General features: G+C 39.2%; 1 protein-coding gene across 1 annotated transcript in view; it reads left to right on the forward strand.

Annotated features, from left to right (window-relative positions):
- Positions 1 to 22,142, forward strand: part of DNAH8 (dynein, axonemal, heavy chain 8) — a 349,054-nt gene that overhangs the window by 160,330 nt on the left and 166,582 nt on the right. Inside the window, exons 41-54 of the mRNA XM_011986894.1 lie at positions 169 to 271; positions 1,303 to 1,407; positions 1,792 to 1,953; positions 5,838 to 6,062; positions 8,782 to 8,954; positions 10,621 to 10,799; positions 12,212 to 12,399; positions 14,910 to 14,996; positions 15,093 to 15,200; positions 16,362 to 16,496; positions 18,700 to 18,861; positions 20,840 to 21,086; positions 21,210 to 21,451; positions 21,538 to 21,678. Coding sequence (XP_011842284.1) covers positions 169 to 271; positions 1,303 to 1,407; positions 1,792 to 1,953; positions 5,838 to 6,062; positions 8,782 to 8,954; positions 10,621 to 10,799; positions 12,212 to 12,399; positions 14,910 to 14,996; positions 15,093 to 15,200; positions 16,362 to 16,496; positions 18,700 to 18,861; positions 20,840 to 21,086; positions 21,210 to 21,451; positions 21,538 to 21,678 — 2,257 coding nt within the window. The remainder of the gene's footprint in view (positions 1 to 168; positions 272 to 1,302; positions 1,408 to 1,791; positions 1,954 to 5,837; positions 6,063 to 8,781; positions 8,955 to 10,620; positions 10,800 to 12,211; positions 12,400 to 14,909; positions 14,997 to 15,092; positions 15,201 to 16,361; positions 16,497 to 18,699; positions 18,862 to 20,839; positions 21,087 to 21,209; positions 21,452 to 21,537; positions 21,679 to 22,142) is intronic.

The raw sequence follows: 22,142 nt of genomic DNA on the forward strand, positions 1-22,142 counted from the left end.
GTGGAGCATGGACTTTGGTTTTCACCAAACGTTGCAGGGGTAAGCAATAAATGACTCTAGGTGTTTGCCATTATCTTAGCAAAGATGTTAGTGATTATGTCTTGACTAAAAAAATAACAATTTAGGGGAAAAAACCACTTGGTAACATACTATCGACTTTATTGGAAGGTATTTGGAGAAGAAACGATTACTATTTCCAAGATTCTTCTTTGTATCTGATCCAGTTCTCCTGGAAATTCTTGGACAAGCCAGTGATTCCCACACCATACAGGTATAATCTAAGAATCCGTGATCTCAATTGCTTTTTCCACAACATACACAATGAAGAATAAAAGTGAAGAATCTTAAATGAAATCTTAAATGAAAAATCTTAAAATGCAGGCATTAAAGAACAGTATTACAAATTACATTGATCATAAAATGTCATATTTTCTGTGTATTTGGAGCCTGTCATCCTGATGCAGTCCAGCAGTGTTGAGCGACTATGCACTGACTATGCCATTCCTAGCTGTGTGACCTTGGCAGGCTTCCTAATTTCCCCATGCCTCCAATCCACATCTGTAAAATCAGGATATTAATGGTTCTCACCTCACAGGACCGTCATGAGGATTATATGAGATCATGCATAGCAAAATCTCTAGCACACAGTATGTGTTTATTAAATCGAACTTATCATTATGAGTATTTTATTCTAAATATTCTTAGACCAAATAGGGGTTATATTTTGGATTCGTCCTTTTTTTTCCTTTCTGAATACTTCTCCAATGCTTTTAGCCATTTCCCAGAGCAATACTTTGGAAGAGGAAAAGAAAAACCATAGCAAACTGAGAGTGGGAGGCACGGAAGGGCCTGTCCCAGGGCCAGTTCTGGTTTGGAGATCTGGGAAACGGCTAATGTTCCTTGTTGGTTTCCAGGGACTTGTAACAATGAGAAAAGAGAATGGAAAGGCTCTGTGAAAGGTGGAGGTAGAGCTAGGAGAGAGGGCAGGACTGAGCTGTATCTGGGTGGGGAGGAGGGGGGCGGCGGTACGGTCCAGTCTCCATCTGGTGGCAGGGGACAGTCCTTAGTCTAATCTGCATAGCATGAGAGGGGGCCGTTTGCAGGACCTGGAGAAAACATTCTGTAGGGCTTGATTTTAAAAAGTAGGCCTCCAAGCCAGTCAAGGGTCAAAGCAGAGTCTCTCTCTGTTTTTTGAGACAAAAGTAAATAACCTTTTAAAAAGATACAAAATATTAAGGCTTTTAAAAACATCTTAGCGACTTTTGTGTTCAGCCTCCTGTGTGATGTTTTCCTGTCTTACAGCCGCATCTCCCTGCAGTATCTGACAACATCAATGAGGTGACATTTCATGCAAAAGACTATGATCGCATCATGGCTGTCATATCAAGAGAAGGAGAAAAAATCGTTGTAATTTACCTTGCTTTAAATTTTGTTATTAGAATTTCTTTAAAAACTTACGTTGAGGAGAGTGCAGTTCTCTTACGGAAAAAAACAGGAGAGGGAGTTCTCGTTCTACAGCCCTGGGCTTTGTGAAAAACTGGTTTAGATAAATCCTCTAACTTCTCTGAGACTCATTTTGTAATTTATGGAGTGAAAGTTTTGGACTAGATGATCCCTGTAGTTCCTTCCAGCTATAGTATTAGATGATTTTACCCATATTTAAAATGTTTTGTATAAAATATGAAACTGTTTGCTTGGCATAGGGTACTATGATTTATTAAGTGTGCGTGGAACATCTGTAAAAATGCCAAATTATTATCAATTTATAATATCCTTGTAATTTTGTTTTAGTTGGATAATTCTGTTATGGCCAAAGGTCCTGTGGAGATTTGGCTTCTGGATTTGTTAAAAATGCAGATGTCATCATTACATAATATAATTAGATCCGCTTTCTATCAAATCAGTGATTCAGGATTTCAACTCTTACCATTCCTCAGCCACTTTCCAGCACAGGTGAGAATACACAATGCTTAAGTAATGGTGAAAAGAAATGAAAATAAAGGGGAAGGATGCTTAGGAGGTGGTTGGCCTGATGGTGTGAGGCAACTGTAGCTTTGAACTAGGTTAGAGTGGCCTACTCACGCTCATTTTAGCCTTAGCTCCCAACCACCTGCTTGTCAACCTACACCATTCTAGACCAACCCATCCCATCTCCCAGAAGAGGGTATGCCACTATTTTCCCATAATTAAGGATACATACATTGAGTCTAATAGATACATATGTAAGTGTGTGCGTGTGTGTGTGTGTGTGTATTTGTATACAGAAACTCCTCGACTTATGATGGGGTTATCGCCCAACAAATTCATCATAGTTGAAAATATCATTCACCAGAAATGTATTTAATACATCTAACCTACCAAATCATAAGCTTAGTCTAGTGTATCTTAAAGATGCTCAGAACACTTACATTAGCCTACAGTTAGGCAAAATCATTTAACACCAAGCCTATTTTATAATAAAGTGTTGACTATCTCATATAATTTATTGACTACTGCACTGAAAGTGAAAAACAGAATGGTTGTATGGGTGCTCACTCAAAGTACAGTTTCTACTAAATGCATATTGCTTTTGCACTACCGTAAAGTAAAAAAAGTTGTTAAGTTGTACCATTGAAAGTTGGGGACCATCTGTGTGTATGTGCATGTGTATGTGTGTGTGTGTGTGTGTGTATATATACACCAATTCAGAGATATGATACAGATATAGATATGGATGTATGTAAAGGGAATGAACATACCTTTTCTTGACATGAAATCCATCTTGTCTTTAATTTTCCCTTCAAGCGATTAAAAATGGACATAATTTGTTGAGAGGCTTTTTCATGCAACTGGTGTTTTAGAAAGTGAAGACCTCAAAGAGGCCAGGGTTGGAGCAGGTGCCAGTGGTTTCATTACACTTTCACTCAAGAGAAATGAAAAGTGATAATTTGTGATCTGGCCAGAGAGAGTATGGGATAAAAGGCAAAAGATATCCAAGGAAACTGTAGGCAGTTTTTGCCCAAATGATATTTATTCTCCAACTACTCCTCCCAACCTGAGCTCCAAATCCTGAATTAGTGCACACAAAATGAAGACAACTGAAATGATGTATTATTTGTTCAAACCACAGAAGGACAGATATAGAATCAACCTTTACTGGAGAGAATAATACTGTGATTTTTATATTGTATAACACCTTGGGAAACTTTAGTATTCTTATTAGCATTATTACCTTTGTGATCAAGCTTTATAAAATACTTTGTTGAATTGAGCAAAGAGTTCCTGAAACTAAATCTACATATTCTCCTTCTCCAGCCCGTGTATATCCTGAAGGAGGGGCTCAGCCTAAATTAGACTGAGGATTTAGCATTACGTAGAGAGTTGAGAGCAAGTTCAGAACAGTGGTGAAGTTGGACAGGGTGTAGTAGGAAAGATGATTAGTTTCAGGGTTTTCTCGTGTGTGTGTGTGTGTGTGTGTGTGTGTGTGTATATATATATATATATTCTTTTAAAACATGTTTTAAAGATTTGAATGCAATGGATCCTTGCTGCAAAAATTTGGAAAAATGCAAAAAATATAAAAGTGGAATACATAGGTGATGGGTTGATAGGTGCAGCAAACCACCACGGCACACGTTTACCTGTGTAACAAATCTGCACGTTCCACACGTGTATCCCGAAACTTAAAGTACAAATAAAATGAAAGTGGAAATAAGAATTTCCCATATTTCTACCACCTGGAAATTACGGCTATTAATATTTTAGTGTATTCCCTTCCAATACCTTATTTATGTATTTGTTGCTCTTTTTCCCTTTCTTCTTTGTTTTAAAAATTGACATATAAAAATTGTAAATATTTACGGGGCACATAGTAATGTTTTGATACATATAATATGTCTTGTGATCAGATGAGAGTAATTAGCATATCAATCATCTCAAACACTTACCATTTCTTTGTGTTGGGAACATTCAATATCCTCCTTCTAGCTATTTGAAACTATATGTTATTCTTAACTGTAGTTGTCCTACAGTGGTATAGAACAAGGGTCCCTAACCCGCCCCTGCCCGACCCGACCCGGCCTGCCCACACACCGGTACGGGTTCATGGGCTATTAGGAACTGGGTTGCACAGCAGGAGGTGAGCGACGGGCAAGTGAGCATTACTGCCTGAGCTCCACCTCCTGTCAGATCAGCAGCGGCATGAGATTCTCATAGGAGGGCGAACCCTATTGTGAACTGAATTGTGCATTCGAGGGATCGAGGTTGTGCGCTCCTTATGTGAATCTAAACCATCCTGCGACCCCCGTCCATGGAAAAATTGTCTTCCTTGAAATCGGTCCCTGGTGCCAAAAAGGCTGAGGACCACTGGTATAGATCACTAACACCTAGTCCTCCTACCTAGCTATAATTTTATGTCCTTTAGCAAATCTATCCCTATCCTCCTCTTCTCCTTACCCTTCCCAGTCTCTAGTGTCCTCCAATCTGTTTTCACTTCTCTGAGGTCAGCTTTATTTTAGCTTCCGTTTGTGCGTGAGAACATGTGGTGCCTTCTCATATTGTTTAATGTGCTTATTATAGGCATCGAATAATATTGATGAGAATGAGCATTCTTACTTTGCTGTGCTGTTTTGTTTTTTAATGAAATGTCCTCTGGTTTTCACCACTAAGTCGCATGCCTTTTTAGACTGAGTATAAAAACATAATTTTAAGCTCTTCTTGGTGACTCAAGATAATGATTATAAAGACTTGCCATTGGATAGACACCATTATGCGGTGGGTTTTGGGGTCTGCTGGTCTATTCGTCTTTAAGTCAGACAGCTGTACACTGCTGTGCTTTTGTAGTTTTTCTCTTTGTATTTCCTCCCTTGGACCATCATCTGCTGCTGACGGCCAGAATCTGCTTGCTTTTGGGGGGCTTCCTGACACTGGTTATTTTCTCCAGACCCCATTGCTCACTTCAGCCAGGTGCTTTCATTTATCTTTAGCTGCAGCCCCCAGGATTGGCCACTGCTCTAGCAGGAAAAGTATCAAAGTCTCTGATAAGGCAGGGACAGAAAGAGGGTTTTATTCTTTCTTTTCTCACTGTTGAGCCCATGCCAAGCAATATCCATATACTGCTCGCCCTGCTTTCAGTCCTCTTTTTTAGTCCAAATGATGTTGGATCTGTCATTCGACTCTGGATGAGTGAGAGCTCCCGAAGAGACAGCCATTTCAGTGAAGGGGTGAGGGTGGGCATTCTCAGACCACTTTTATTACCTTTTCTGGGGCAGAAATTGTAGGCTAAGGTGACATCCTCTCACAATTTCTTTATGCCTTCATCAGGATACAAAGAATACAAGCTTCTCCTCTTCTCATTTTCTGTCTCCCTCTCTCTTCTATAGATAAGTGTAGAGACAGAAAAGTTGACTTAGATAAAAACATGGATATCAGAGAGAGGGAGCAATCAAGAAAGGAGATAGGCAGCGTATTGTTTTTAGAAGAGCAAAGAGAACTTTGGGAAGCCCTGCTCAAGAACAAGCAACAATAAAGACTTCCTTTGCTTTTCTTGAGAAAGAAAAATCATTGCATGGAAATATCCAATAGTCTCAGGCCCTCTGTAGAAAAATTTCCTAACCATCTTCTATAACACACATTCGTTCAACAAATGGTAGCCAGTATTTTAATGATCATTAATCCATCTACTATGAAATAATTAAATATTAATGGTTAAAACTTTAACTGTTTCCCTCCTTTGGGAGTGAAGAAATGCAAGTCAATGTGATTTTTAGTTTAAAATGTGAATAAGCGACCACCAAATTGTATTGCAGATGTGCTTTAAATATTTGGTAAATTTCAGTATTTTTCTGTTGGATCTGTAGGTTGGACTTCTGGGAATTCAGATGTTGTGGACACATGATTCAGAAGAGGCTTTACATAATGCAAAAGATGACAGGAAAATCATGCAAGTGACCAATCAGAAATTTTTGGATATTCTAAATACTCTCATTAGTCAGACAACACATGATCTAAGCAAGTTTGATAGAGTGAAGTTCGAAACTCTAATTACTATCCATGTGCATCAGAGAGATATATTTGATGACTTGGTAAGGCATCTTTTTTTTTTCTTAATTTGGTGTATTAATTAATAATGAACAGTTAAGAGTTGTATATGTTGCCTAACTTACATGAACTTTCCATTTGCTTAGTCCTTTTTCATAACTGTGTCCGTCAATATCATGGCCACAATATTGTATATCTGTATTGGATGGTTTACACAACCATGTTATATATTCATTTGGCACTCTGAAAGTCTGCAACCATCTGATGTGATATGAACCAACTAATTTTCCATTAAACCAAATAACCAGGAACACGATATAATTTAGGTCATAAGCTATGCTGGGTCGATTGGAAAAGGAGCACAGATGGAACAGAATCAGGCTTCAGAGCACTCTCACGGCTGTTCGTCCAGTTGATGGTGATCATGGGCTTGATTTGGGCAAAGTTCTGTAGGGTGGGACTAAGAAGGGTAAGTGTTTGAATTCCTTTAGAAATGGGACTCTAACCAGTGGCCTTGACCAAGACCAACTTCTCCTAAAGGAAGGATTTTCTATTACAGGGTAGGAGCCCCAGGTAATTTTGAAATGCCACTGTTTGATAATCCTTACCTACCATTTAACTCCTATTGCTTTAGTCTACTTGATTTGATACATTTTAAAGGTATCTCTTTCCTTCATCAGAGACACATAATTCATACAGGTTGGGTCCTGTTTTAGAGAATGTGATCACAGACTACCTGTTTCGAACTTTTATCAAAAGTTCTGATCAGATAAGTTATATTTATTGAAGATTACTTGAAGGACATCCAGTCAATCCATCCATCCCCCTGCAACCCAGATCCTTGCTTCTCAAAGTATTACATGCAGACCAGTGCTTTGGTATCACCTGGAAGTTGGTGAAAAGAGCAGAATCTCCAGCCTCCCTCCTCCCATCCAAGACCTACTGAATCAGAATCTGCATTTTATCAAGATTCTTAGGAGATTCATATGCATATTGAAATTTGAGGAAAAACTGCTCTAGGATTTATCTCTGGATTAAGCTAATATCAGAAAGCTGCACACTTATATTGTTTTGACCTTCCACGGACTAGTTTTTACTAATTGCAATTGCCATTATACTTTGACTTTAATTGACTTCCACCTCAAGAAGCACTAGTATGGAGTTCATTATTGTATCTGCTGTCAGCATACATTTGAGGATGTTGTCTATACATCTCTCACTGGCTCCTAAAACTGAAGTCCTGTAAAAGAAATTTCTTTTAAAATTAAGTGCTGAGCAAACTTTACTTTACATCCGGAAGGGATTTTTAAAAAAACCTGTACCTAAGGAAAACTATGAAACCGTTTTCTCTTATCTTAATCACCATTGAACTGTTTGCATCCCAACTAAATGAGATCTCATGGCCAACATATATGCATTTTATTTTTCCATGTACAATTATTAGAACAACCTGATATACAGCAAGAACTCAATGAATATATCAACTATTCTTTTCTTCTCCACCTCCTCCTTACCATCTTAACAGATGGTTGAAAGTAGCTGGCTGAGAGCATCCCCATGGCCTTGAGTCCTGTGTTACAGAGCATTCCCTGGGAGTGGGGCCAGACTGTGTTACCTGAAGGTAACTCAAGGTGATGACTACAAACCGTGCTTTAGGTGGGAAGCCAGTCCTTAACTAGAGGAGGAAGCAAGATCATGACCAAACAGCAAACAACAATAACGAAAAGTGGGACTGTAAATAGCAAGGTGTGTGGCGGCCTGGTCAGATGGAGATCTGAGCATTGTATAGTAGCCACAAGTCCATTTTTTAGTGTCAACTGAATGACCTGAAAGTGGGTCTACTGGGTTTAGTGAAGGGGACCACTTGCCACTTCCTGTGTTGATTCCTCTGAATGGGCAGGACTGGTGTTTCACGTTTCACTGGAAAGTCAAGAAGCTTCTCAGAATGTGGTTGTGATGGAATGGAGTTCCTAAGGTTGCTTACCTGGTTTCTCTTCGAATGGACCAGGTACTAGAGCTTGCATCCATGGCCACGGGAGCCCAGTACCTCTTGCCTCACCTGTATATGCTGATGACTAGGCGGATTGGGTGGCTTGGCTATAGTGCTGGTGCAGGGAGACATGTGCACATATAACCATGTGTTTCCCTGCTTAACCCTTTAGTGACTTCCGACTGCCATGAGGACAATTCTTAAACCCCTTCCCATGGCCCTGTGAAGCCTCAACTCATGCTTTCTCTAGATCCCAGGATGTCTACCAGCTGTACTGACCTTTTTTCAGTTCCTTGAGGGTGCCAATCAGATCTTGTGGGCATTTGCCTATAGCACTTACTCTTCCCACACCTTCATTATCCCTTTCGTTCCCCACTCCCAGTGGCCCTGGCTAATTCCTACTATTTATCTGGGTTTTAGTTGAGATGTTTTCTTCCTCTGAGTGCCCCTCTCAGATACCCTGGAGTAGTTAGGTCCTCCTGCTCCATATATTCATGAGCCCTGAATTTCAGTGGTGGTGCCCTTTGTACTTTATTGCAATAATTTGTTTCACTGTTTGCCTTTTGCTCTTTTCTGTGAGCTCTGGAAGCCTGGAACCATCTCTGTCTTTGTTCACCTAGCACAGTGTCAAGCACAGGAAGGAACTCAATAAATATTTGTTAAGTGAATAAGAATCAGTTCATCCAAGAGTGAATAAAAAAACTGCCCACATGCTTATGTTTTATGCTATTGCAATTCAGTATATAACTTTTTTTGTATTTTATGTTTTTAAGGTAAAAATGCATATCAGATCACCTACTGATTTTGAATGGTTAAAACAGAGTAGATTTTATTTTAAGGAAGATTTGGATCAAACTGTAGTGTCTATTACAGATGTTGATTTTATTTACCAAAATGAATTTCTGGGATGTACTGATCGCCTTGTTATCACTCCATTAACAGACAGGTAGGAAACGCAGTTTTTATTTTTTATTTTGTAATTTTAAAATGTGCTTAACATTATTTAAAGTTGCATTTGAAATATTAACAAAAGCAGATTTCTGTCATTCTGGGTATATGCTAGCTCATTAAAGTCAGCCTAACAATGAAATAACCACTTAAATATACATGTGCATTGAATTTTTATGAAGTAGAAAAAGATAAAAGAATAAAAGCAAGCTTGAATGTTGACTGTAATTTAATGGTGAATTTTAGATTGCAAGTGGAAAAATATTCCTAGAATCCCAAAAGAAGTTAAAATTGCCGAGAAGGAAGGTACCTTGGAGATCATGTAATTTAGTCTTTGGATTTTCAGATGTGGAAATTGATACCTAAAGTACATTTTCATGGCCAATATGAATAATTAGTCAATGGCAGATCCCGTCACAATTCTTTGTATTATATGACACTAGGCCATTATTAGGTCTTTTTTATCCCATGATACCCAGTTAAGTATGCTGTGCATAGAAAACATTCAATAAATGTTGTTAGAATTGACTTAAATTGGGTTATTTAATATTTAGTGCCGCTGTTACTTTAAGTAGGGCTGCCTCCAGGTGAAATTATATCAAATTACATCTTCAGCCTCCTTTTGATTTATTGAACCTATCCCTTTTATATGCCCAGTGCCGTAGAAACATAAATTTGTCAGTGTTTTCTCTTCTATTGGTGTTTACATATTAAGCGTCATGTCTCATGAAGCTTTACTAAGATCTTTACTAAGTTTTACTTAGATCCAAAACAAATACAACAGAAACTGGATCATGGATACAAAGAGATTTATTATATTAGTATTCTTTGCACTTTTCTAAATGAGTGAATTATTTCATAGTGAAACTATTTATTTACAATGGTATGCTGGAGCTGACTTGCATCAGCCTGCGGTGCTTACCTGGTTTCTTTCTTTTTTTTTTTTTTTTTGAGACAGAGTCTCACTCTGTCGCCCAGGCTGGAGTGCAGTGGCCTGATCTTTGTTCACTGCAACCTCTGCCTCTACCTACCAAGTAGCTGGGACTACAGGCGCATGCCACCACTCTTGGCTAATTTTTGTATTTTTTAAATAGAGAGGGGGTTTCACCATATTGGCCAGGCTGGTCTTGAACTCCTGACCTTGTGATCTGCTCGCCTCGGCCTCCCAAAGTGCTGGGCTTACAGGCGTGAACCACCGCTCCTGGCCTTTCCTGGTTTCTGTCTATGTGCATTTTGCCCCAACTTTGTGATATCGCATTGGTAGCTTGCCATTGACCACAGTGGAAGTGTTTATACAATAGGAATTGGCAAACATGAAAACCAGGTGTTTTTTTTTTTTTTTTTTTTCTTCTGGAGAGCCAGTTGTTAAACATCTGCCAGCACAACACTGCTCATTTGGTTCTCCTGACTGTAATGGCAGGAAGGCCTGAAGGTTTTAAGTCAGGATTGAGGAGTTTGGAAATTTGTCTCAAGAAATCTTTGGATTCACTGTAGTACTTTTAATGAATATCAAGTACCCTAACCTTGTTTAGTCACTTCTTTTATGTGGGCTACTCAGACTCTAAAATAAACAGGCCCATTTCAGTCGCACTGGACTTTTGCTTGCTCCATCCTGTAATGTATCATCCCATACTCACAGTGCTTTATTGGATGAACGTTTGCAGATGCTATATCACGTTAGCTCAGGCCTTGGGCATGAACATGGGAGGCGCTCCCGCGGGACCTGCCGGCACTGGCAAAACAGAAACCACAAAAGACATGGGAAGGTGTTTGGGAAAATATGTGGTCGTGTTCAACTGCTCGGATCAAATGGATTTCAGAGGCCTAGGAAGGATTTTCAAAGGCAAGTGTCAAATAATATAGATTATTTTTGGTGAATTTATTTTTATTGCCCTTTAATGTTATTTTCTGATATAAATCCAAAGTGATGCAGTCTCACATAATCAACATTAGTATGGGTTGATCCATATGATATTGCCATTTTTCTAGGTCAAAAATGGCTGGATATCAACAATTTCTTATGGTTCAACACTATTGCTAGTGTTACAGTCTGTGCATGGAATGTGTGTTAGATCATGAAAATGGAATCAATGTATAATTGCCTGAAATAATAGTAGAGAGGATCAAGATAGCAAACGGGGGACACATGTGGCTTCCCTCCCACAGAAGTGAAATATTTTTAGAAAGCATAGCAACACTGGAAAATAAGAAGTGGGTGGCCATCAGCAGATGGAAAATTTTGAGAAAATCCTGAAAGGTAGGTAGAAGGTGTTTTCAGATGAACAGAGAAAAAAAATATTTGAAGACACATCAGCCTCAGAGCTCAGTCCTTGGCGGTCTTCTCTTTTCTATCTACATGCATTCTCTTGGTGATCTTATGTAGGCCCAAGGTTTAAATACTATCTGTATGATGACTCCGGAATTATATCTCTAGCTTGGACTTCTTCTTGAAACTCTAGATTCATTACATACAAGTGTTGATTTAGCATGTCCACTTAAATGTCTAACAGGTCCAGATTCACTATGTTTAAAACCAAACTCCTGGCTGGGCACAGTGGTTCACGCCTTTGGGAGACCAAGGCAGGCAGATCATGAGGTCAGGAGTTCGAGACCATCCTGGCCAACATGGTGAAACCCCGTCTCTACTAAAAATACAAAAATTAGCTGGGCATGGTGGCACGTGCCTGTAATCCCAGCTACTCAGGAGGCTGAGCCAGGAGAATTGCTTGAACCCGGGAGGCTGAGGTTGCAGTGAGCTGAGATCGTGCCACTGCTCTCCAGCCTGGGCTACAGAGTGAGATTCCACCAAAAAAATGTATATATAAAAACAAAACAAAACAAAACAAAACAAAAAAACTCCTGATCTCTAGGTGCTCAGGCACAACAACAACAAAACAACCCAATAATGACAACAACAAACAAAATAACCATCCCCCAAACAACTTCCACCTATCCTTTACTCTATTCTTTGTCTTATACTCAGATCCAATCTGTCAGCAAATACTGTTGTTTCTACTTTCAGAATACCCCCAAAATTTGTACTTTCATTTTGGCAGTGTACTATTTCCATTGTTTTGATGAAAATGTACAAATAATTAAACCTCTCTTTATCACTGGAATTAAATACGTATTTATCAACAGCCAGATATGAAACATTACATATGTATAATGGTTTGGGAGCCCTGGAGAAATGATTGTTATCAAGAAGGTATATTATAGAGTAAAACTTTACAAATTAACTGTTTTTCATGCCAGGTCTTGCACAGTCAGGTTCCTGGGGCTGCTTTGATGAGTTTAACAGAATTGAATTGCCTGTGTTATCAGTGGCAGCACAACAAATTTATATTGTTTTGACAGCAAGAAAAGAGAGAAAGAAACAGTTCATTTTTTCTGATGGTGATTGTGTTGATTTAAATCCAGAATTTGGAATCTTCTTAACGATGGTGAGAAAAAAGACTTTAAATGCAATTTAATTAGTTTAATTGTTACAGACATAAGTAAAACAAAGCATGTGTTAGTGGATGAATGACCAGCTATCCAGGAGTCATGAGCTGTTCTCTCTTACCGTGTGATTTTTTTAGTAGTCATTATAGCCCAGACGGAAGATAAAATAGTAATTTTTTTCAATTAAAAAATTCAAATCCAGACCTACAGAGGTAATATGCTAATGATAATAATGGATACTGTTTTTTGACCACTTAATATGTGTAAGGTGCAGACTAGATGTTCTATGTGCTATATCAGATGGCGTAACTCACATAGTTCTGCAGTAACAAACAATCCCTAAATCTTAATTGCTTAAAGCCACAAGATTTATCTCTCTGTCACATGTCCACTGTGGGTTGACTAAGGTAGAGGTGGGAGGCCAGGGCTGCTTTGTATGTCCTTACTCTGGTACTTGGCCTGACAAGGTACCTGCTATCTCAATCATTGCTCTTTGCTATAGCAAAGGAAAAAGAGAACATGAAGAGTTGTGCTCTGACTCTTAGAGTTTCTTTCCAGAAGTGACACAAAGTCGTAAGTCATTGGCTAAAGCAAGTTTCATGACCTAACTTCAAGGGGTGGTGGGGTGGGGGAAAACGTGCTGTCCTATCATGCAACTAGCTAGAGGAAGGACCTGAAATATTCTCTCACATGTACACCATATCTTATAGCTACGATAGTCCTCTGAAGTGGGTATTGTATAGCTGACTTACCTGAGGCTCAGCGAGACTTAAAAACTTCCTAGGTCACCCAGCCAGTAAGAGAAAGAAGTTATTGTCTCTCTAACATCAAAATCTGACTGCTTAACCTCCACAATTGGTTTTTCTTTGACACCGAATAAAAGGAAATAAAAATAAAATTTCTGCAATAATTTAACAAGGTCCTGTACCAAAGAATTGTAACAAATTCAGTTACCATGTGATTAAGGGTGAGCTTTGAGATTCAGTGTTGTAAAGATAGAAAACCAAAGGCATGAATAAACGGGAGTTTCTATACTTTTATGTGTCACCAGTTTTAAAGCTGTTATGTGTTTTCCATAAAGTTAAATCTCGAAGTTGCAAGATAACACAAAGCACTCCGAGTTTTTAAATGTCCCCATGGATAAAGATGATAAATTATAGGAAGCAAAATCAGAAATGTTTCTGATACACTTATTGTAAGCAAACATCCAGTAAAGCAGTTAGGGGGAAATAAGAATAATCTGGAAGTGTTGATTGTAACTCAGGAAGTGGGATGAAGAAATGTAGTCAGTGTAAAATTATGGTCTAGAATTTTAAAAAATGCTTAACATGCTCCCTGGATTAAGAATAATATTGGAAATAGCAATTAGATATTGCATTAAGCTGTGAGTAACTGAAACCTAAAAAAATTGTAGTTTAACATGTAAGGATTTATTCTCTTAAGATCTTATATGGTTCTACTCCATCATGAATTCCATCTTCAAGGTCACCTTATGACCCAAGATGCTACAGAAAGCATCACTATCGTGTTGTAGCCAATTGACTGAGTCAACTCCCTTCAAACAAACATCAAGGGTATTTCATACAGTGTGCCCCTTCACATCTCGTGGTGTAGAATTTAATCACAGCAGCTGCAAGGCAGGCTGGGAAATGTAGTTTTTAATCTGGCTGTTGCTGTACCCAACTTGCAAGTGGGCTTCTGTGTCTCAGGAATGATAAGAGCAGTATTGAGAGGCAGCCTCAATTTCTGTATTTCCAGCCCCTAATAAGGTACCTGGCCTATTGACAGTGCCCAGTAGATAGTCAGGGACTGAAGGATTTTAACAAACTTGCCTAAGATAACTCATTCCTGTTGGCCTTACTTGTCTTTGAATCTCCAACCTTTCCTCTGAGACTTGGGTCTGAACTATCTTCAACCTGTTGCTTCTTAGGAGGCCTTCATTTCCTGTCTGCCTCTACTTTTGTCCTTTTCAGTGGTTTTCCCATCATTCCCTTCTTTATTTCCCCTCACTGCCATCTTTATTTCTCCTCACTTCTATGGGTTTTTGTCAGCCAAAGAGCTCTGTAACTGTGACTGCGAAGAATAACTGAAGAGATGGAATAAAAAAAATGCCCAAGGACGCTCATCAGTATAAAATCCTGAGTTTTTTTCTTTTTTCAATAACACACTTTAGACCATAATTATCAGGTATCTATTCAGTTTTCTCTTCTATTATTTCATGTTCTTTTCTATTTTTTAAGGCAGTAGACAGATAGGTACTTAATTTTTGCCATAAAAAATTGCGTGTGACCTTATTAATATCATGAATATAGAAAGATATAAAAGGGCATATGAATATTAGTAAATATGCGTGGTCCAATACACATTGTTTTGAGAAAACAAGAGTATTTTATGAATCTAATATTTTTCAATACCATCTTAAAATCTGAATTAGGGGTCTGAAATATATTTGTATTCAGAAATGAAAGCTGTATCAACAATTAAAAATTAAACATATTTTAACTTTTAGAACCCTGGATATGCTGGGCGCCAGGAACTACCAGAAAACCTAAAAATCCAGTTTAGAACTGTTGCTATGATGGTTCCTGATAGACAGGTATGCACCAGGATTTGAAAGCATAATGTACTTTATGTTGTTTACTTGTTTTTCACTAAAGTTGTTGAAAAAAAATCTCACTATATTAATTTTCAGATCATTATGAGAGTTAAACTTGCAAGCTGTGGTTTTCTTGAAAACGTTATCTTGGCTCAAAAATTTTATGTTCTTTACAAACTCTGTGAAGAGCAACTTACTAAACAGGTAACTTTATAGATCTGCTTACTGCTTACCCACTAGCAATAGTATTTGGTTTTTTCACTTTGCAATTTTCCCTTGATAAATGCTCATCAGTGAGTTAAAATCTCATTGACTCTTTTCTAAAATGCTTTTAGAATTAATTTTACCTATTGGTTGTGTATTTTTAAGACCTTTTTATTTTGAAATAATTGTAGATTCACAGGAAGTTGCAAAGGAATGTACAGGGAGGTGTGTACCCTTCACCCTGCCTTGCCCGGTGTTGACATCTTGTAACTATAGCACAATAACAAAACCAGAAATGGACACTGAAGCAGTCCACAGAGTTCGTTAAGGTTTCATCAGTTATACATGCACTGGTGTGTGTATGTATGTGTGTGTGTGGATATAGTTGTATGGAATATGTAAGATACGGCTCTGTTCTATCACCACAAGGTTCCCTCATGCTACATCTTTATAGCCACACCCACCTCTCTCCCATATCCTTAACCCATTAACCTTTTCTCCATGTCTAGAATTTTATTGCAAGAATGTTACATAAATGGAATCACATAGTATGTAACCTCTTGGTTATGCATTTAAAAGTTTGTTGTTTGGGCCGGGTGCAGTGGCTCATGTCTGTAATCCCAGCATTCTGGGAGGCCAAGGCGGGTGGATCATGAGGTCGGGAGATCGAGACCATCTTGGCTAACACGGTGAAACCCTGTCTCTACTAAAAATACAAAAAAAAAAAAAAAATTACCTGGGTGTGGTGGCACATGTCTGTAATCCCAGCTACTAGGGAGGCTGAGGCAGGAGAATTGCTTGAACCCAGGAGGTGGAGGTTGCAGTGAGCCGAGATCCTGCCACTGCACTCCAGCCTGGGCGACAGACAAAAAAAAAAAAAAAAAATCTATTGTTTGTCACTCAGACTGTATCAGACTATATTGTTCTCAAAAGATATTTAAGGTGTGAATACTTGATCATGCAGGTTGGATTTTCCCATGGAATGATCATATTTCAGTCAAAGGAAAGGCAGGAAAGTTGAGCTAATAAACCTTTGCAGCTTAGTCACCCCAAAACTATGGCCTATAAATATCAGAATCAACCTATATGCGTAGAGTGAGCCATGAGTCTGTGTTTAGTTTTTCAATTAAACCCTCTTTTTGCCCTCTTCTCCCATCTCAGGTTCATTATGACTTTGGATTGAGAAATATTCTGTCTGTATTGAGGACTCTTGGATCTCAAAAAAGAGCCAGACCAGAAGATAGTGAATTAAGCACTGTCATGAGAGGGCTAAGAGATATGAACCTTTCTAAACTGGTATCTTCTCTGAATTCTCTTTTCCAAAATTTTAATGTGGTTTCTTTGTATTTGGTGGACAAGTAGGGGTAGGCTGATGTTGAGCTGTGAGCGCTCATAATTACAGGGATAATAACTGTGCAAAGCCACCACTCTGCTTCCAGAAGAAAGCAAAAGACCCCATGACCCTGTGTGACCAACATGGGCTATAAGTGCCTCCTTTTATCAGTCGTGTGCAGTGAAACAGGTCATCAGTGGGCTTCAGCTCCAAGATTCAACCTAGTTCTCTTCCGTTATTCACAAAGTGACAAATTCTCAGCGTAAGAATCTGGATTCCCAGAGAACCGTGAGAACTTTTTGCTTTCTCTGTATGTGACTAGCTTATCTCAGATATATCTCTCCCAAAACATAACCGTTTTTATTTTCCAAAGCACATGGAATATTTACTGTGGAGAGCATGCTGCTTTCATGCTTGTCACAGTTACAGCCTGGTTGTTGTTTTTTTTTTTTTCTTTGAAACAGAGTTTCACTCTGTCGCCCAGGCTGGAGTACAGTGGTGCAATCTTGGCTCACTGCAACCTCCGCATTCCAGGCTCAAGCTATCCTCCTGCCCCAGCCTCCCGAGTAGCTGGAACTACTGGCACGCACCACCATGCCTGGCTAATTTTTGTATTGTTTTGTAGAGATAGGGTTTTGCCACGTCACCCAGGCTGGTCTCAAACTCCTGGACTCACGTGATCCACCCCGCCTCAGCCTCCCAAAGTGCTGGGATTGCAGGCATGAGCCACCATGCCCAGCCTAGCCAGGTTGTTTTGAATATTTGATGGACAGGTTCATGTGGCATATAAAGATTTCTACATGCCACATATTGTGTCCGTGCCATGGGTGTACAAGATTGAAGAAGAAATGGTTCAGGAAGCTACATTCTAGTTACAAAAACTAACATCTGTGGAGTTCATTACTGTTACAAAGTCTTTTCAGGTGTATTGTCTTATTTGAGCCTTATAGCAACTCTGTGGGATCTGGATGGCTAGCTTACTTATTGTCATTTCACTTATTGGGGAATGGAGACTAGAAGTTGTAGGATTCCCCCATAATCACCATCAGCTGAGAAGAGGGGACAAAAATTTATAAGATTTTCTGATGCCAAATCCACTGCTCCTGCCAGTATACCTCACTGCCTGTATGACTGACATGGACTGTAAGAGAGGCTTAGACTCCCTAAGTCACTCAGGCTGGAGTGCAGTCTAAGCCTCCCTTAGATAATGGCATTTTGAAAATTCCTAGACAAGTATTCAAGAAAGCATCAGCAAAGCCCTGGAGAATAAAGAGAAATCATAAGGGGTCAGATGTTGGGAACAGGGCAATCTATGTGTTAAAGACATTGCAAATAAGGATTGGAGTCAGTGTACTCAAACCTACTGCTTATAAGAAAGGCTCAGAACACTGCCCTGATGGACTTTTCCAGCCATTGTTGGATGAAGTCATGCAGGGTTATGGCTATTTCCCCAATTTAAATAAAATATTAGTTCTTTAATCTCATGGGGTTGGGACTACAAATGATCATTTTTAAGGTTAATGCAAATGCCACTCTGTGAGAAGCAAAGCATTCATGTGATAGAGTAATGAGGTGGTACTTTGGAGCAGTAGACTGGGGCAGGAATGTACAACACATTGAATGCTAAGGAACTTTGGGTACAATGTAGATTCAATGGTGATTGTATTAGTCTGTTCTCACACTGCTAATAAAGACAATTTATAAAGGAAAGAGGTTTAATGGACTCACAGTTCCACATGGCTGGGGAGGCCTCACAATCAGCCGGGAGGTGAATGAGGAGCAAAGTTACGTCTTTACATTTACAGCAGGCAAGAGAGCATGTGCAGGGGAACTTCCGTTTACAAAACCATCAGATCTTGTGACACTTACTCATTATCATGAGAACAGCAGGGAAAGACCTGCCCCCATGATTCAATTACCTCTCACTGGGTCCCTCCCACGACACGTGGGAGTTATGGGAGCTACAATTCCAGATGAGATTTCAGTGGGGACACAGCCAAACCATATTGGTGATATTCTGGAGAAAGTACTAGAAAATACAAGCCTGATTGGGAGAGTAATAAGTGGTTCTCTGGGGATGAAGTGATAAGTACTATGCATGTCTCAGCTAGTTGATAACATTTATTGACTGAATGAGTAAATTTATTTTAAACTATGCCACCTTAGGTTGATGAAGATGAACCCCTGTTCCTCAGCTTAATCAATGACCTGTTCCCGGGACTGCAACTGGATAGTAATACTTATGTGGAACTGCAAAAAGCAGTAGCCAATCAGGTTCAGATAGAGGGTTTGATTAACCATCCACCCTGGAACCTGAAACTCGTGCAGGTAAAGACATTTTAATCTATTATCAGTATAATGATAAGTATGTGTTAAACATAGCTGTCTGAATAGAAAAACTCATGGTTAGTCTTACTTGATGTAAATGTTAAATGAAAACATCATATGTACATCATTGCAAAAAGAATACTAAGGGGGATGTGGTGGTCCAAGAAAGATAGTATGGATTTACCCTGCCTCGCAGTAATCAAGCAGTAATTTACTGCAGTTGTTACCTACACCTGGGGATAACGTTGGGACGAAATAGTAGGTTATAAAAACTCTGGGGAATGGAACAATCCAGATGGTTTCTTGTGCCAATCTGTTAGTACTGGCTGCAGCTGGGTGCCTCAGTGGGGTGCAGCGCCTGAGGAATCCGGGAATGCTACTTTGCTCCTGCTTTGTGTGTGGACATGTTATATCCTTTGCCTACACTAAAACCTGAATCTTTTGACTGCATATTTTGGTGTCTTTCTGTTCATCACATTTCATCCTTGTGACAACCGTCTAACCACCTTGATTGTATTACCAGTAGAATCAAGAACTTGGTAGCAGAGACACAGGATTAAATCTCTATGAGCTTGATGCTTTGGGAATATTTTCCAGAGTTTTTGGAAAATTAAGGAGCTGAAATTGTGGACATTGTTGAAAACTGCATTTGAAATATTAATATAACAATTCTTATTTTAACTTACTGTTCTTGCCAGATTATAAGATGTGCAAGTATCTGAGACACATCCAAATCTTACAAAGAAATATGTGCATGGGGGAAAAGTGCTTTTCATCATTCATGTACTGGAAACCATTTTAAGAGTTTAAAAAATTTCTGGGAAAACATGATTTTATATATGATATGCATACAGTATACTGAGTTCTAAAATTCTCGCCATCTCAATGGGCAGCGACTAGAATTTTGGGTTCTTTGTTGATGTCAGTAACATTGTTCTTGAACATGTCAGGAACAGTGCCTGTTGCTTTTAAACTATAGTTTACAATGGTAATACATTTCTGTCCAAAATGTTAGGAGAATGACTCACTCTACCTCTGATCAGCTGTCAGACCTTTGACTTCTTATTTTTTTTTTAATCGAGAAAACTACAGACAGGATGTTATAACAGCGGCTGTCCATATGCCTAGCATGTCTCCTTGAATCTCTTTTAGCATTTCCATGTGCCCCTGCCCAGCTTCTGTGTGTTTTGGCTTCTAATAGCAAAAGGAGGACTGGAGCCATTTTGTTGGCAGGCACAAAGAGTAGGTGCTGCACGGGAGTTTATTCCCACCCTCGCCCCCAAACCAACCTCTCTGAGAGTTTATGGAGTAGGAAAGTCAAGCTCGCCTGATTCCAGGTGGAGCAATCTTTGAGATGTAAGTTACACTCCAGTCTCCCGCGGGATCAGGCTCACGTCTGCCCTCTACAGGGCTTTGTCCTCAATCACACCTTACTTGGCTTCTTCCCATTCCTGTCCTGCTTTTCTCTTTTTTTACTGGTTTCTCCTGGGAGCACTCCCTGAATAAATCACTTGCACAGGAATCCTCATTCATGATGTACTTCTGGGGAATCAGAAGGCCCCTGTGAAACGGATCTTCACTGTGATGCTCTGCGTTGCTGCTTTCCACCACTAAGGGGCGATATCATCACATTGGATGCCGAGAAAGTTTGCGCATGGAAAAACTACTGGTTATAGACTAACAAACCAAAATCACAGGGAATACATCACGCAAGAAGCAAAAACTAGATGCTGAGTTAATTATTTCCAAAATGTAATTCAAGCTCCACATTGTTATTACTTTATCACATATCATTTTATAACGTAGTGCTCATTTGCTATGCACATCTAGTAAAACAACATTTTTTACAACTTAAAAATAGTGAACTAGTTACTTTAACGAAGAACTTATTTAAAGCCTTTAAACTTCAAGTAACTACTCTGAATGTCAACAAGAGACTCATAAATTACATTTTTTAATTTACTGGTTAATTGTGTAGTTATATGAGACGTCTTTGGTACGACATGGCTTGATGACTCTTGGGCCCAGTGGTTCTGGAAAGACAAGCGTTATCACGATTCTAATGAAAGCGCAAACAGAATGCGGAAGGCCTCACAGAGAAATGCGAATGAATCCAAAAGCCATTACTGCACCTCAGATGTTTGGCAGACTGGACACTGCTACCAATGACTGGACAGATGGCATTTTTTCTACTCTGTGGAGAAAAACATTAAAAGCTAAAAAAGGTATACACAAACTTCCTTTGTGATCATTTTTTCCCTGCCAGCATATTAAGACAATATTTCTTTGATTTTTCCATTTTAATTATTTGCAGATGAAAAGTGATTTGCTGTTTTAATTATTTGCAGGTGAAAACATTTTCCTCATTTTAGATGGTCCTGTGGATGCCATCTGGATTGAGAACTTAAATTCCGTTTTGGATGACAATAAAACTCTGACGTTAGCTAATGGAGATCGCATTCCCATGGCCCCTAGTTGCAAGCTTCTGTTTGAAGTCCACAATATTGAGAACGCCTCTCCTGCCACGGTTTCTAGGATGGGCATGGTCTATATCAGCAGCTCTGCTCTCAGCTGGAAGCCAATCTTACAGGTGGGGCAGAGAGATGGGAAGAAGAACCCTCAGGGTCTCTCCACATTTCACTTTCTTAACAAACAGATTCTGTTTCTTTTCTGCAGGCATGGTTGAAGAAGCGCACTGCACAGGAAGCTGCTGTATTCCTGACACTGTATGAGAAAACCTTTGAAGATACATACACATATATGAAACTAAATCTCAATCCCAAAATGCAGCTCTTGGAGTGCAACTATATTGTGCAAGTAAGATTTTTTTTTGTACATTTACTACTTCGATTTTGATTTTTTTTGCACTCAGTTGCAGTTTACAGCCATCTAAAATAGAAAGTTCAGATAGCCATAAAAATCATTCGATGATGTGACTGTAAAGGCTCTGAGAATTTTGATTCCTCTTAAAGATCTTCTTAATGATCTTACTGTTTTCTCTATTATTTTCACTTCCCAGACGAATGTCAGAGGAAGGGGGAATGAACTGTCTTCCCCACTGTCAGGTTTAGTGACCTGTTCCAGAAAGTGTGTCTAATAATGACAGCCAGTAAAATAAAGTAATTAATTAAAGTAAATTTTAAAATAAAAAACAACACATATGCGCGTGCGTGCATGCGCACACACACAGACACACAACTACTGGTTCCATCCTAACAATAGAAGACTTCATTGTCTGGGCACAGTGGTTTACAACTGTAATCCCAGCACTTTGCGAGGCC

This window comes from Mandrillus leucophaeus, unplaced genomic scaffold (genome assembly GCF_000951045.1).
Source record: "Mandrillus leucophaeus isolate KB7577 unplaced genomic scaffold, Mleu.le_1.0 Scaffold3, whole genome shotgun sequence".
Lineage (NCBI taxonomy): Eukaryota > Metazoa > Chordata > Mammalia > Primates > Cercopithecidae > Mandrillus > Mandrillus leucophaeus.